The sequence below is a fragment of the Egretta garzetta genome, unplaced genomic scaffold (genome assembly GCF_000687185.1).
Source record: "Egretta garzetta isolate BGI_Z169 unplaced genomic scaffold, ASM68718v1 scaffold291, whole genome shotgun sequence".
In the NCBI taxonomy this organism is placed as follows: domain Eukaryota; kingdom Metazoa; phylum Chordata; class Aves; order Pelecaniformes; family Ardeidae; genus Egretta; species Egretta garzetta.
The window spans coordinates 2,109,460-2,125,492 of NW_009258783.1; the positions used below are offsets into that span (position 1 = coordinate 2,109,460).

General features: G+C 41.9%; 1 protein-coding gene across 5 annotated transcripts in view; it reads right to left on the reverse strand.

The window, feature by feature from the left end:
• The window catches only part of SEPHS1 (selenophosphate synthetase 1), a 24,596-nt gene extending 8,587 nt beyond the window's left edge, over positions 1–16,009 (reverse strand). The window contains exons 1-7 of one of the 5 annotated variants that reach the window (XM_035889165.1): positions 15,865–16,006; positions 14,678–14,792; positions 13,427–13,688; positions 10,112–10,215; positions 5,254–5,361; positions 4,188–4,342; positions 3,269–3,359 (exon numbers count right to left, since the gene is read on the reverse strand). In XM_035889165.1, the coding sequence (XP_035745058.1) occupies positions 3,269–3,359; positions 4,188–4,342; positions 5,254–5,361; positions 10,112–10,215; positions 13,427–13,619 (651 nt within the window). In that variant the 5' untranslated portion in view covers positions 13,620–13,688; positions 14,678–14,792; positions 15,865–16,006. Of the gene's footprint in view, positions 1–3,268; positions 3,360–4,187; positions 4,343–5,253; positions 5,362–10,111; positions 10,216–13,426; positions 13,689–14,677; positions 14,793–15,864 lie in introns of all 5 variants that reach the window. The other 4 variants (XM_035889166.1, XM_009649461.2, XM_035889167.1 and 1 more) reach the window with 4 other exon arrangements.
• Between the last annotated feature and the right edge of the window lie 24 nt (positions 16,010–16,033).

Genomic DNA, 16,033 nt, shown 5'->3' on the forward strand with positions numbered 1-16,033 from the left:
TTTTTTAAACTCGGTTCAAGAGAGGGGCAAAAGGTTCAACAGTCAGAGGTGTGTGTCTTACTCTGCTGTACCTAAGCAAAGTTCATTCAAAGATCTATTAAGCACTAAGCACCTCAAATCTTGCTTTTGGCAGTCGAATGGAGTGGAATAACCAGAGAAAAGAACTCCTTCAAGGCAACTCTCTGGCTTGAACTCCACAGCCAAATGAAAATAACTTTGTTGCTGGATATTTAGATTTGTAATCTCTGACTTCTTGGCTTTTTAAGAGAAAACTCTTGATTTCACATCTGGACGCTTTGATCAAGAAAGGCCACTGATATCCACAAGTCCAGGTCTGAGGAATGTATGCTAAGGCAGGATGTAATCACTCTAGTGAGTTAGGATTAAGGCAGCTTCATAAGCTTCCTTTGCAGTTTAATACCAGCACGTCCCTCCACCCATTCTCCAGTGTCTTGTATGGACTCATGCCTCCATCACACACTAAGCAATGCTTTTCATCCCAAAAGGTGCTCAGAACAATTTAGGAAATGGTACCTTTATAAAGGGCAATTGTTTCATTCAAAGCTGAAGTAATTCCAGATCCAGAATGAAACAAAGCAACCATTTAGCTGTTAAGAGCAACACTACAAACAGGTTTCATTTTATTTTTCTTTTTCCCCAATGGAAATAAAATTGCAGAGAACTGAAAGCAAACAACAATGGGATGTTTGATGCCACAATGCCTACATTGCCATTTCACAGAATAAATGCATACAACAAACTTCTTACCAAACCAAAGGTGCAAAAACTACTAAGAATTGGTACACGATGCTGCACTGGGGAAGGATCTTGTCAAAGATGCTCTTATTCTTAACAAATGAGCACTGACTTCAAGGGGTGTAAGAGAGAATCCGGAAATGGCAAGAGAGGAAAAGAGACTGGTGAGCCAAACCAAGTAATTTGTTAAAGAGCCAGGAAGTAAGACTGGATCAGTAAGATCAGAGCTTCTGAAATTAGGTTGAACTGGGTCTGAGCAATTAAGTAAGAGAGAGTGCAAGTAAAAAAAAGTAAGTGAGGCTATTAGAGAAGAGACAGAACAGTGGTTACTTTTACTGCAGGTGTGACTGAAAAACCTGAGCAATCATTCTGCCTTAGTTTTCAAAAGCGCAAGTCTGAGGGTGATCATGGGATGGAAACCAGTCAGATGATGGGAATGGAAATAACGAATGAGGTGGAAGCAGAACTCAAGGCTGAGGCTAGAAAAGCCACAAACACAGGTAGGAAACAAATTAGATGCAAATTCCTCTCCACTACAGCAATCAGATACTGGGGTTAGTAGAGAGGAAACAAAGGCGGAAAAGTTCACAAAAATCCTCAAACAACTTCTAAAAGCAAGCTTAGATTTCCCACTGGGAAGGGTCTGTAGACAAAAGCAAAGGCTAGAAAACACCTTCTGAAAAGGCACATCACAGCAAACCCTTTCATGCTTTTCAGCTGAAAGGAAAAGGCAAAGGGATGCCAGTTCCCAGCTGTGGACTAGCCTAATCAGTCCACATCATCAGCCTGGCAGCCAAACCCACAGCAAACAGCTTCACCACCCCTAGCACATCCCCTGACCTGGTCCCCTGGGGCCCAGCTCCCTGCAGACTCTTTGCACCCTATGGCAGCTGCTGCCAGCAACACAGCTGGGGCTTGGCTGCAACGACACTAGCAGCAACCAAGCAAGGAGGACAAATTTTGCCTCCGTTTGGATCTTCCTTTCACTTGTCACCAGGAACTCATTCACTACTGCTCTGTTAAATTAAAAAAAAAAAAAACAAACCAAACCCAAAACCTAAAAGCTGAGGTATTTAGTTTTGCAGCTATGTATCTCTACACTCCAGTTTTCCTTTCCTGCCTATGCATAAACTTGCTGTACGATGCACCTTCTCCCACATACTTTTCAATACAAAATCAAATTCCCTACCGAAATTTGATTTATGAGTGGATTTATGATGGGTAGTTCTAGTTTTGCTTTCCTTACTCTTTCACTGAACAAAGCTGAAGAAAAGGCAGCACAGCTACTCAGAAATTTTCCTATCACAATCAAAGATATATGCTGTTTACACGTAACAGGAGGATTTATTTCCTTGCTGTCGTAATTCTTCAGACCAGAAAGTGTTGCTGGTTGACAGTCAAGGAAATTAGAAGTACCTGAAATATGGGGAAATTCAGAATATCCTTAATGTGCAAGTCTGTCAGTACAATAATAGGTATGTTAAGAAGTAAGATTATGGCCAGAAAACATACTATAAAATTGGTGTCTTGTTGTTTCACTTCATTTGCATATCAAGATTATCTGAGGCCCTGATCCTTATATCTGATTGGAATACGCAGGATTCTGCAGAGGTCAAAATTGCTAGGCCAGGCCCTATGAAGAAGGAGAAAAATATTTTTTTTTTCTTGCTGCTCACACTTCAGACTCCAATGAAGGTTTAAGCCGGTTCTCTCCCACTTTTGCTAACACAGGTTTTGTAATTAGAATTCATCTGACAATGTAGTGGCCAACAGCCAAGACAAAGTAGATTCCAGCTCACTCCTCTGCCAGCCTATTGGCTCAGTAGTCCCAAAAATAGAGAAGATGCATCTTTTTAAAGTGTAAACTGAGCAGTTATAATTCTGAAGACACATACTGGGAGCCAGACAACATAAGCAGATGCCAATTTTGCAGTCACTTTTCAGTTCGGTAGTTACATTTTTGCCTGAAGTAACAGATGGAAGTATGTCTACATACATAATGCTGCTAGAAATATTCTTATTGAATGCACAGGGTAATACATGTGAAATGCAGATATATTTCCACGTACACAAGCAGAAAGCCCATGAACACAGACAGCAATCTTGGCCTAAATGCCATCAATAAGCTTTTGCCAATTACTTTGGCAGGTGGAGTAGGGCATAATTTTACCCAGGGTGCTAGTCTGTTGTTCTGTTAGTAAACAATTTTGTTTATTACAGCAACGCCTGAGAACTAATTAGGAATTAGATGCAATTAAGATGGGCTCACTAAGCACAAAATAGTAAACTGTCTTGATTCCAAAAGACCTGCACATAAGCAGGTAAGGCTGACACACCAAGGAAGGAGAGAGAGGTGGTAGATCGTTCCCAGCTGAGCCCTCAGAGTACTTATTACACTGCTGAATTTTGTCATTCTGAGGTTTTGAGACAATGAGGAAGGTCACCTTTAACTCACAGCCCTCTTCCCCATATTTTTTTTTTTTTTTTTTTTTTTTTTTTGCGTTTTCCCCACAATATCTAGCCACTGGTGGACAGCTACAGCCACTTGTGTTCCCAAGGGTTTAGTTAATACAAGCACATCTCCTGGCACTGCATTGTCTGGCCTGAAAACAAAGAATTCACATATTAATTACATAGTGAGATTCACACACGTTATTAGGAATAAGTGCTACTAATTATGTTTTCACAGACCCATGTATCTTGTTGCACAGTTAAAAAAACTGACTAATTGTGGAATTACCCTTTGGGATTCATTGTCATGGGATATTATTGAGCAAAAAGCTGCAAACTTTTAAAAAAGTGCTTATCCTTCCTTCCTGGAATATAACAATGCTTGCAGTCAGACACATACAAAATTACGTCTTTTCTTTCAATTTACTGGAGTCGTAAGATACGACAAGGAAAAAAAAAAATTTACCTTTGTTCCTTCAGGGCATAAGAGAACCATCAGTAGGCTCATGAACAAATTCATTTGTATAGTGTAACATGCCACAGTGGGACATTCAAAATCAGCTACTGTTAAATGGAAGAATACTGTAAACTATGCTGTAAACACAGCAATTCTGTAGTTCTCTACAGGCATTAATAGGATAATTGGGAGATGGTTTAAAATGTACGTATGACAGAAATTTATGTCCCAAAACAGTCTTCAATACCTTTAAAGGTTAGAAGCATAACTCTCCTGTCAAAAGGAGAACAGGATTAAAAGATACAAGGGGGATGGGGAGAAGTAAAAGGACATCCTGTTTAAAAAAGCAAGTATGTACAAAAGAGATGTGGCATCTGTTGAGTGCTAAGGACAAATGCAAGCAGGAGAAGGTACCGCTTTATTCATCAGGAGACAGATTACAAGATCACAACATGGTATTTAAAGGATTTTTTACTGTATCCCTTCAGACCAGTGCCTTTGATTGTTTAGCGATTTAACTTACATTATAAATTCATTAGGCTGACAGACTGTCGTGGCCACTCCTCCTAAAACAATCCAGGGATTTAACACTGTTTGGCCACCAGTAACAGATGTTCCTGCCTCTTCTGCTGCATCTTTGAAACCCTGGATAATTAGAGGCATCACTTTGTCTCTTTCCTAGAGATCAAAACAGAAGTCAGAGTTCCATACACAGCAGTGCTAGTCATTTCAAGACTGGTCCAGGGCTTTTAATCACTGAAGCCAAATGCCCTCATGGCAAATAGTTCGTGACAGAAAAGCCAGCCTTGGGAAGAGGTTAGCCTCCTGAAAATTGCGTATTATCCCACAGAGCTATGGTTTTACAGCTCTTTGTAAAAGAGGGGAAGAGACATTCTTACACTGAAGAAACATTCTTCAAAAGGTCATATAAAAGTAAATAAATGGAAACTCAGAACAACTCTCCTGCTGTTGTAATCAGGTACAGCCACAGCAGTGCAGTGCAGTGCGGCAAAGTTAAATCAAGCTGCATTTGGCCTCCACTAACCTGCAAAGCTTCAACTTACTTCCAAGAATAAACATCCCTTTTTTGCTAGAGCAAAACAAACACACATGCTGCTCTCTTCCCCCCACATAAACGTACACACACACACACACAAAAAAAAAAAAAAAAAAGAGAGAAAAAAGAGAAAAAAAAGAAAAAGCAATCTATTTCAATTTCTTCTACTTTAGAGATGTTAAAAAGCTGGCATAAGCAAACCAGAAATATCTATCCAGGCTGATACATGAATTGGTAATCAAATGCTGCCTTGGAGCAACATTGTCCTGAATTGACAGAAGCAGGACCCCATTTTGGTGGAGATGAAGGTATTAGCAGCAGATTACAATACCACAGAAAACTGAACTTTTAAGCAAGTGACCTCAGAATGTTTATTAGGCAAGACCCATACTATGAACTGAGACATTTAATAAAACCATCTCTTCTTTAAAAGGATTCAAACTTTGAGGAGAAAATACACTAAACTTAAATACATTCTAAGCATGTTTAGTTGTTTGGGTCTTCTTTCAAAAACAAGTACCAAAAATCTTACCCTATCTGTCATTTTATTGCTGATTCCAAGGAGCATCAACATGTTGTCGCACTCTGTGACTCCCATGGCATAAAGGTCACTTAGGACATTGGCACATGCTATCCGTCCCTGAAAAAGAAAAAAAAAAAAAGTCTGCAAGACTGTTTGTGAATGTTCAGACAAATACCTGCCATGAACAAAACTTCCAGTATAAGTTTGCACTCCAAGACCAATCCTTATTCCAGAGGCTCCTGCATTAAGAAATTCCGTGCAATGCACCCATCTAGAAGGACAGATATCTCTTCCCTTTACAGGTAAGGAGAGAATTCATCCCAGCTGTCTTGGTCAACATACTCTTTCACTTACTACATAGGAATCCCACACTGTTTAGACTGGATGCCTAATTTTAGAGGCTGAAGTGAAACTCGACAAAGTCTAGCTTTGATAACAAGCTCAGTTTACTTAATCTGATTGTGTTCCTATTAACTTTATTCCAGCACAAAACTGTACACACTGATGAAGAGGACCATCGTATGTAATTCACAACTGCTAGGAAGCTAATCCGAAAAGCATATATTGCTGTACCTCTTCTGCATTGGAACACGTAGGAGAGAGGGACCTTGATGAGAAAGATGTTTGTTCCTCTGCGCTACCCTGAAGGCCACACCTACCCACCTAAGTTTTTATGAGAGTACTCTTCTTCCTGGAGGATACCGTTGTGCTGCCAGCATACAGCCACACCAGGGTGCTTTTTCTGTTGGGAAGTCAATAAGAAGCTGTCTGCAGAAGACAGCACGTGCCAGGGATTAAGGAGCTCAGGGCTCCCAGAAGCTGGCCTTGTCACCGCTTAGTGCACAGCCACTGAGGGCAGATGTCTGTCCCCTGCCACTTGTATGGTGAGGGAGATGTGCCTACTCTGTCACTTGTTCAGATGACAAGATAAGGCTGAATTTTGCTACAGCGCACGCATTTTCATAGACTTTTGTGTGTGGACATCTCTACTAACAAAAATGTGTCCAAGAGACCCAGTCTTCTGCTGAAGACTCCTCTAAGAAGCCTTGAAGCTGACAGGACCGAGAAGGGATCACTTGGGTCACATGAGCTTAGCTACTTAATGGATCCAAGTCAGGGTTTGTTGGGATGTGGACCCAGCACAGATGAGATGTCGAGTTTCCTGATGATGATGCAGAAGTTTGATACAGGATGCACCCTAAGGGGCAGCAAGATAATTTTAAAATACAGCATAAATTCTGTTCTGTTACTCTAGAAGACTCCATGCATTTTAATAAAATTGTTTTAGGTTTACAGCTGCAGAACTGTAACCAACATCTGGTTTTACGATTGTAAATCTGTGATTTTCATAAAGTTCAGAGGCAACACCACCATGACAAAAACAACAACGTGCTTATTTGACACAATTTGCAATACAGAAAGATGTTTTAGCTGGAAAACGAATTTGGGGGGCAAGGAGGGAAGAAAAAAAAAAAAACCCCAAAGCAATTTAAATACATTTCCACCATCTCTAAAACCTTATAGTCTAATCGCACATCCAGGATTTCTGCAGAAATTAATATTTTCAGGCAGTTACCTTACTTGCTGATGACATGAAATAACACCTCCAAATCACAATTAAATATAATCCAGTTTTTCGTAAATTCAAGAGCTTCCAATGGCATCAGGGGAATCCCTTTTATTTGGAACTGGAGTACGCTTTAATCATCTAAATCTTAAACAATTAAGAGAAAAGCAAGCATGGTTTGATGGATATTGGCTGTTAAATTTCTAGATGTTTAAGAACACCAAAGCGTGCCATTTCTCTTTTCTGGAAGGGGATTATCAAACCATTCTCTCCTATCTTCAGTATTTACCAAGCAAACTGTTGGTTTATGCCCTCTTAGGAATGACAGATAAGTTTTTAAAACCACACTGACAACAGCTCCCTATTCTAGCAGTCAGAGGTCAGTTTAACACTGCTTTTGCCAACTGGCAAAACCACTACACTCCCTGAAACAAACTCAGGGAGTGCAAATCTCAAGTAGCAAGGGGAACGGTACATGGCTTGTGAACACCGATATAAATATGACAGGGTTCACAAACAGGGGTCAGCCTAGCTGGGTCCCACACACTACCTGGCTGCTTGCTTAGTCCCCTCAAAATGCAAGGATCTATGTGCAATACTAAGAACGACTTAAAAGGGCAAAGGATGGAGTATCAGACCCCAGTCCCCAGCCTTTGAGTGAAAGTTCTTCTTAAAAGGGCACAAAAAAGGTCCCTGGAGCGGAGGGGGGAGGAATTCCACTCAAACCAGCCCGTTTCCTGCTCCTGTATTCAAAAAGATGTCTCCACAGTGCCACAACAGAGGCCAGTACCAGGCCTATTACCAGTGGCTTGATACTTACTATGAAACCTATCTCCAGTTGCTTCTAACTTTTCCAACATCAAGCCATTTAAGTTGAAAAGCCCTATGCTGGATATAGATTTTACAGGTGTACATCCTAGGGATACTACAGACAACATGGATCGAGTGTTTTCAAGAATAAAGCCAAAGAGGAGGGGAAAGGGGGGGAAAAGGAAGGGTTTTTTGCATGTTAACTGCAGAACTTCACATTAAAATAGGCAGTGACAGAAAGCTGTTTTCTGAAGCAAAAAATCTGAAGTTCAGCTGAGTCCACATGCAGTTTTGCCTTCCTCAGCCGTTTTCTAATCCCTTCTGTGACAGCACCCAGCTTGGAGTCCATTTGCACTTCCCTCCTTGCTTCCTCTCACCCCAACTAGGAAGAGAGATCAGATAAAGAGCTGCAGGTAGACACTATGCACAGAGAAACAGAGACTCTCTAAATCAGGGAACATCCACCCAAAACCAGGCCAGAACTGAGTACGTAAGGAGACAGAACAGAAGAGCAAGAACCAGAGCGTGTACTGCGTGTAATTGATAACAAGAACAGAGACTGGTAACAACAGGCATCAGTCAGGGGGAATCTAGACTAAAAACAGGGGGGAAAAAACAGCTGGAGAATCAGGGCAGCAGCAGTCCATCTTGAACAGAGGAGTCTAGAGCACACTCCTTTATACAGCCTGGACACAAAATTTGGAAGTCTCACCATTCCTCTGCTCTTAACGACCACCCATAAACCCCATGGCAAACTGTATTTGACTGTCTTCCAACTGATTTTGGTCCACACAAGAAGATGGCAATCTATACTGCGCCCAGGTACTCCAGTCCCCAAGAGAGGTGCGAGTACAGGATCCAGCAGCTCCAACCCTGCTGGATCATCACTGCAGGTGTTGTCAAGAAGGCTCGTGACAGAATCCCCTGTTCTCAGCTTTTAAGAAGAAATACACATCTGTAAACAGATTAGGAAGCGGCAAGCCACCACATTAAAATTAATGTTGACAAGAATGAAAAATGAAGGACTTGAGAGTTTGAAAACACCAAAGTTACAGCTGCTGGTGCATGTGGATCACAGGATAGACTGTAACTACGATGCAACCACTGAAGTTGGACCAAGGCCAAATTTACATTCCACTCCTACCACACTGGCCTAAACCTCATCTGGGCACAAGCTCATCTATCCACTCCCGTGGCATCTGAAGCCCTTCCTATCTCCAAACAAAACAGCCCTCCTCCTCCACCACAGCCCCTCACACGTCTGTGTTACAAGGTGACAGGGTTTCTGATGAAGTTGAATGCAGCGCTCCCAACAACATAGATTTTTTTGTTATTATTATTGTTATCCCAGTACCCAATGAGTTCCCATGTGATGTTAAAGCAAGCCACTTGAATCCCATTTCTCAGGAGAGCTCAACACTCTCTACTCCAGAGGCTAACCTTAGATCTTGGCTGCTCAGTTTGCAGAGAGCTCTCCTGGAACAGAAATCAAAGGGGCTAGGCTTGCATATGTGCACAACACCTGATCAAGCACGCTAAGGAAAAAAAAAAAAAAAAGTCTGTCTCAATCTCAAACTGTGTTCAAAACCTACCTGACGGGTCCTGCAGAATAAACTATGAACCAAAAACAGTAAATAAAGCATGCAATCATATAAACAGCAGTAAAAGCATACTTTAAAGCAAAGGAGTCACATTCAAATCACAGGAAACGTGAATTCTAGCATTTCTGAACTTCCTTAACTTCCATTTGATGAACACCTCCTGTAGCATTCCTTACAGCTTTACTAAATCCTTTTTTAAAGGTCATTTGTTTCCCCGTGACCTTCTGTTTGAGTCAATACTGACCACCGCCACACATACCACCACAGAGGAATCACTACGGAAATGGGCTAAATGAAATGCAGACACAGAAGGAACCAAAGTCGAAGCGCATGCAACTTCCAACAAGTCACTTAGACTCATCCATCTGCAAGCAGAGGTAGCATGACGGGAAAACTGGTGTTGACAAAGCACTCTGAAGTTGCCAGGTGCTATTGCCAGCTACTGTCATTTAGGCATTTCCAGTTCTAACATGTTACCTGGCTATCTCGGAACCTCAAAAAAGGCCAGTTACAATGTGGTTCTGCTCATAAGTGGAGGTTACTGTCTGCTGCTTCCCAGACAGCTCTTCTTCCCCCCTTTTGGGCTTTTTCAAGCCAAATCCCACAGGACGATAGACGGGGGTGAAATTTGAATTCAAGGTGGCAGTTCTCCCAACTTTCACCTACAGAAAGCAGCACTGCAGCATTCCTGGCTGACATGGAAAAGATTACAGGATGAAACTATGCCTTTCCCTCTTCACGTGTTATTTTGGAAAGACGCTGAATGCAGTTAATCAAACAACTGGCACTGCATATCTAGAAGAAATGGTCAAAATTGCCATCAGATCGGTAAGTGAGAAGCACAAATCAAACCAGCAACATAGCTAACAATTAAGTTTAGCCAACTTACCATCATATAAGGGTCATCCACAATAGGATAAATATAATCTGTCGTCTGGACCAACGACAAACCTCCATGTCTTAATGGAATAACACAAGTGTCCATCCCAATTCCTGCAAAGACAGAAATCCATCAGCGAGGTGAGTAACTTTGCCTTTAATTATCTGTTGCTCTTAACAAGACAGCTTATAAAGCATATCTGTGAAATACAACTCACAATACTGCCTAAACAGACACAGCAAATTCCTTCCCCAGAGAAAGCATATACCACAAGTAAGAGGAAAACCAAGCAAAGAATGAGAACTCCTGACTGGAACAGAACAGAAGTGTAAACGGCTGAAAGCAAGACCTAAACCACAATGTTCTACATTTTTTTTTTGCAGTGTAATAATAGTGCATTAGGAACATCTGTACTTGTATGTGTGTACACTTAAAGTTAAGAGGAACTACGTAAACTGACATTGTCGAAAGCGAATAGGTTTTCTTGTCACTGCAGTCTCAGCAAAAACATAGTGACAGTTTTAAAAGGACACAGCCTCTCATAAAGGGCATTTCCTCACTTCAGGAGGAACAAAAAGAACACCGCAAGTCACAGCCTGGCTGAAAGATGATTCACCCACTTGGAGCTTCTGCAACTCTGTTAACCTCACCTTACTTTTGTGAGGCTGAAAGGTGGCAAGATGACCTGCTAGACAGGGAAACTCCTTCGAGAACATTGCAACGCCAAGCGCAGCCTTTTCCCTGACAGGGAATATTTCAGAGTAAGTGATATTAAAACCTCCAGGCATTTGCTGCGATGCAGGAGCCCGCACAAAAGCAGCAGGTGACAGATGACAACATGCTAGATGAGCCACACTCCCTGTCGATATCCTCCTGCCTTGCGGCAACAGCAGGTAGCTTACCTCCTCCTGGGCTGGTATCAAGCTGCCTGGAATTACTCTGCATACCTCTACCAGAGAAGAGTCTTCAACCAACCAGTTTTCAGGGAGCAGATGCCACACAACAGCTTTTCCCCATCTATTAATGAAACACACTACCTAGCAAATGCCAGAAGCCAGTATCTGGCAGTGTCCTGTACAGGGATGGAGCAAGCTGCTGCCATGTGAGGTCCTGCTGAGGACACAGAGCAGAAGGTCTGCCAGGCAGTAGGTATACAGGTAGAGAGGATCTCACTTCTCCTGCCTACGGAGGCAGATCTTGCCTCAGAAGAGAAGAGATACTGACAGAAGCTCACGAGCAGTAAAATTTAGGGTTGCTCGTCCTCTGCAAAAGCTACAAGCTACTATGCATGATGTCCAGTGTCTCCAGGGAAGTGCATATAATCAGTCATAGAGAAGTGGCTCGTGTATAGGACCCCGTTTTCCCTCAGTTCACCTATTCATGCTGTAATGATGCAAGACTGATTTCACTGGTGTGGTTTTCCACAGCTTCAGTGAAAGTGCTGCTTAACAGACAAGCCAAGGGGCCATGACGGTCCTTCTGAGGCTGTTTCTGTTCCACTAGAAAAGAACTGACTAAATAAGTGAATCTGTTCAGAGAGGTGACAGAAAACTGATTCCAAAGTCCGTAAAAGCTCTGATAATTAATATCAAACTTGCAGTTTCTTGCTCAGGGATATACTCACAGCCACATAAGACTGCTCTGGGTAACACCACTTGCAGAACTAAAAAAGAGTGAGGTTGAGCCTGCTATTGGCAATTTCCCTCTTGACTGCATCTCAAAAGCACAGTGCATATGCACAGGCTGTAAAGTTACCTGTCTGTCCCTTTTAAGCACAAGGCATCAGAGACAAATAACACCAAACTTATCCGAAGACACATTTGTTAAAGGGATACTCACCACCAAAGCATATTTTTAAGAGACCTGAACTCTCCACCTTCTATTACTAACGTATTTCCTGTTATGTAATATCACACCTACATACTGATGTCACTAGTCTACTTTTTTTACCTTTTCATAGAGCTGGAGAAGAAAAATAGAAGTTCCATTACTGTTTAGAGGCTCTAAGTTTATAAGACGAAAAAAACCTAACAGCCAGATAATTAAATCTAAACCAAATTATTACTGATTTTAGAAATTTGTCAGCTTGAAATGCTGTTGTGAATAACTTATTTGATTTAGAAAGAAACCCCATATAAATAGCAGTCTGGGGATAAAAGAAGCTGGAAGTGTCCCTCATTAGGTAATATTATAGTGCCACCCCAGCTCCACACACAGTCGCTGCTTAAGATATTTCATACAAAGATCACCATTGTTTAAGCAAGAGTACAGGCTCCTTACTAATCTCCCTCTAAATTCAATCTCCAACAGAATAATGGGTTGCAACCTGTTAGCCTGCTAATAGACAATTAGTAATGTTAAAGTAATTTTAAATAAGGTTATTGGACACTCAATTGGTAATTAAGTAACTTCAGAACAAATACTACATTGGTATTCCTAAGTTGAGGAAAAAAAATTAATTCTGCACTGCAAAGTAGAGATTGAATATGCAGGGCTGAGTAAATAGACAAACATAATTAAAAAGCGTAATTTAACATATTATCTACATTCATTTATCCGTATCAATATTAGGTAGAGTAGCTGGTGTCAAAATACCTACGTTTGCCCTGTTCCCCATGTAGGTAGGTGGCTTGTGCAGATTGTTTTCCCTTACTGCTTGCATCATTGTGCAAATATCAAAGAGAAAGCGAAGCTGGCAAGAACACAGAGGTCTTGGAAAGACAGCCTTTCCCAGGCAGCTTCTACAGGTGAGCAAAAAAGTTAGAGTGGGGAACAACGAAAGGACCAAAAGGAAAAGTGACAGCTGTGAAACAATCCGCTCCCAGCCTCAGCTGAAGCAAGAAAGTTTTCTCTTGCTCACTTTCTCTGACCCAGGAACAGAGGGGAGGGGAGAGAGAGGAGAACTCCACCTGTGAGTCATTCAATTGCATAAAATACACTGCATTCATTGCATAAGTTTCCAAAGGCAACGCATTAATATTAAAGTCCAGAAATTAACTGATACAACTGCAGTTTGCAAGGGATTTACTGGGGAAACGGAGGAGGAGACTAACTCCTAAGCACATGCCTATCACGATGGCCATTCCCAACCATTTTTGATTTGTAGTTGAGTGCACTGCAGGACATTAAATAATTAAAGTAATATTCTTGTATCCCAGATGCCAACAAATGACAACGCAAGATTCGTTCTCCAGATTTCTGGATGCTGTGCATGCCTTACACAACATACAATTTCCAAAGCGATTAAACAAACCGCAAGTGAGATCGTGCCACTAAACAGACCAAACAGAAGGATCACATGTGTCTAGAGGAGCAGCTACTTACCCAACCTGGGCATAACTGCCCCCAGGAACTGTTCATCTTCCTGAAAATGGTTTTCCTGTAGAGATTCAAGCAGTTTCTGTAAGACATCCTGAGGCACTTTGCAGCCTGTGCCTTTCAGTTCAGTGAATCGGGTCAGACGGAAGCTCTCGTCCAGTTCATAACTTTCTGGGTTAAATGACTCCCGAACAGACATGGTTCTCTCGCACAGACTGCTGGCCTTTCCCACCCCCGAGCAACGGTATCAATTTCTCTGCTGATCAGTCTAATTAAAAAAAAAAAATAAAATAAAAATTGGGAGCATTAGAAAATCCTAGGACCTGCAAGACAACAGGTTTTTCACACAGACCAAGTTAAAAAAGAGAGAGAAAGCTCTCAACATCGTCCTTCACTTGTTAAAACAGATGGGCTCATCTCACACAACCCATTTCTCTAAGACTACAAAGGAATGACTTCTCTTCCTACCTTCCAACATTTAAAACTATAACTATGCCAGGCAAATACAAGAATGAATTTCTTTTCCAGATATGCCGCATAAGGTTTTCATTAAAAAAAAAGAATCTAACACACTTACCGACCTCATTTAACACAGAGGTAATGAAAGAAATAATAGTTCCCAGAGCACCGAGGCTGATTTCCAAAAGGCAACCTGGGTCCTGATCCTGCAACACACTCAGCAGAGACATCTGTTTGTACTCAGCTCAGTGCGGGGTCATAATTCTGGCCATTAACATATTAATCTCAAAAATAAGATGCTTTTCAAATAATGGCTCCGCTTCAGTTCTGATGCAAGAAGCCGAAACTCCACAATACACCTGTTCTCCTTGGGGGGAAAACACAAGCCCGGCATTCTGTTAGTACAGGTAACAGAAGAACAAAGAGGCCGTATTTAAGCAGACTGGTTTACCTACAAACATGCCAGTTTACCTTTCAGTATGTTCGCAGACATAAAAACTTTGAGAAGAAAAGTTTCTTGCCTCTCGAGGCCTTTTTTAGGCAACCAACAATACTGAGAATACAGAGAATTGCCCATTAAAATGGCAATGTAAAAAGACACTGATGCAACTCATTTCATAAAATTCTTAACAATGCACGTCTAATTTTAGAACGTTTTTCCACTCTGACTCACATACACCACACTCCAAAACTAATAAGAGGCCTAACCGAGACACTGACTTCTAAACAGGAACGGCTGTGATAAAATGCAATTCATCTTTTTCAGAGAAGAAGTTTTCAGGAATTACTAAAAACGACCTGTCTGCAGTAGTTTCTTAGAAAGCAAGGATCCTGCCTAACGACAAGAAGAACGGAGCTCAGCAGCATCGCTGACAAAATCCAATACTGGTGGCCACTCCGTTACGAGGTTAAGCTGAAAAGCAAAAAAAAATGAATGCAAGTGACCGGTATTCGCCAAGTTCGACAGCGCTAAACGTAAGGAAGAAGTAAATCTACAGACTGTGCAACCGATGTCCCCTATACAGCGCTTATTAACAAGCACGCCTGCTCCATAAACCATTAAGTCTACTAATTTACTGAATGTATTTTGTAGGAATTGAAGTTTTAAGCTCCCTGAGAACTTCTGATGTGGAGCCCAACTCCCCTTTACAGTGCTTTCCCTCCTTCTCTGGGAGGCGTGGCACTTATTTAAAACAAATCTTCCAAAGCCCGGGCTCGGGCAGTAATCCAAACTCTAGTTACAAGAACGTGTCTTGGATGAGCAATGAATTCAGTTCGTAGCTGTTGTCTTCCAACGCAACACACTAAGCACTTGCAAACAAAAAAAAAAAAAAAAAAAAAAAGATAAGTGTCTGAAAAACAACCTGTCAACAGAAATGCGAGACAAAAGCTTTCCAAGGAGGGGGATTATTTTTTTTTTTCCTTCATTCTTTTTTAACACTTCATTTTAATTAATTCCAGAAATTTATAAAAACCAGCTTGCCCCACAAGGGAAGCGTTTTCCTTCATCTAACTAGTAACTGCAATATGTTTAGCACCCCCTACCTACTTACATAGGAAAGGGCTGGGAGGCCACAGCCTACCAGGAACTTTTTGCAGTCGAGAGGACTGCAAGACCCGGTAAATTACGTCCCCTGCTTTGAAAACACACACTGAAACAAACAGGACGATTTTATTTCATGGAAAACACCCACGGTGCAAGAACACAGTAACTTTTTAAAGGCAGATCTCAATAAAGCTACACGCAACTGTGCATTTCGCAGGCTGCCCTAGGAGCAACCTCCCTCGCGAGCCCCGGTTTCTCGTGACGGCCGGCAGCCCGTCAGGCCAGCAGAAACCACCTCGTAACCCAGATGTTTCTTAACTTTAAAAGAACGGGATAATAAATATTAAGAGCTAAAGTTTAACCCTCGCCGCCCCAAAAGAGCGGAGAAGCACAGCAGCAAAGAAGGGAGAGCGAGGAAGAACCGGAGCCCAGTACCTACCCAAAACAAACCCCAGAGCAACCGAGGGCAACCCAGCCGCCCGGGACCTGCAAGGTGAGGACCTGCAACCACCATTTCTCCGCGGCGAGCGGCGCGGCGGGGAGTCATGGCTCTGGGACACCTTAAATTTCCAGCCGCTGCCTTTAAAGGCAAAGCCACGGCCTTCGCT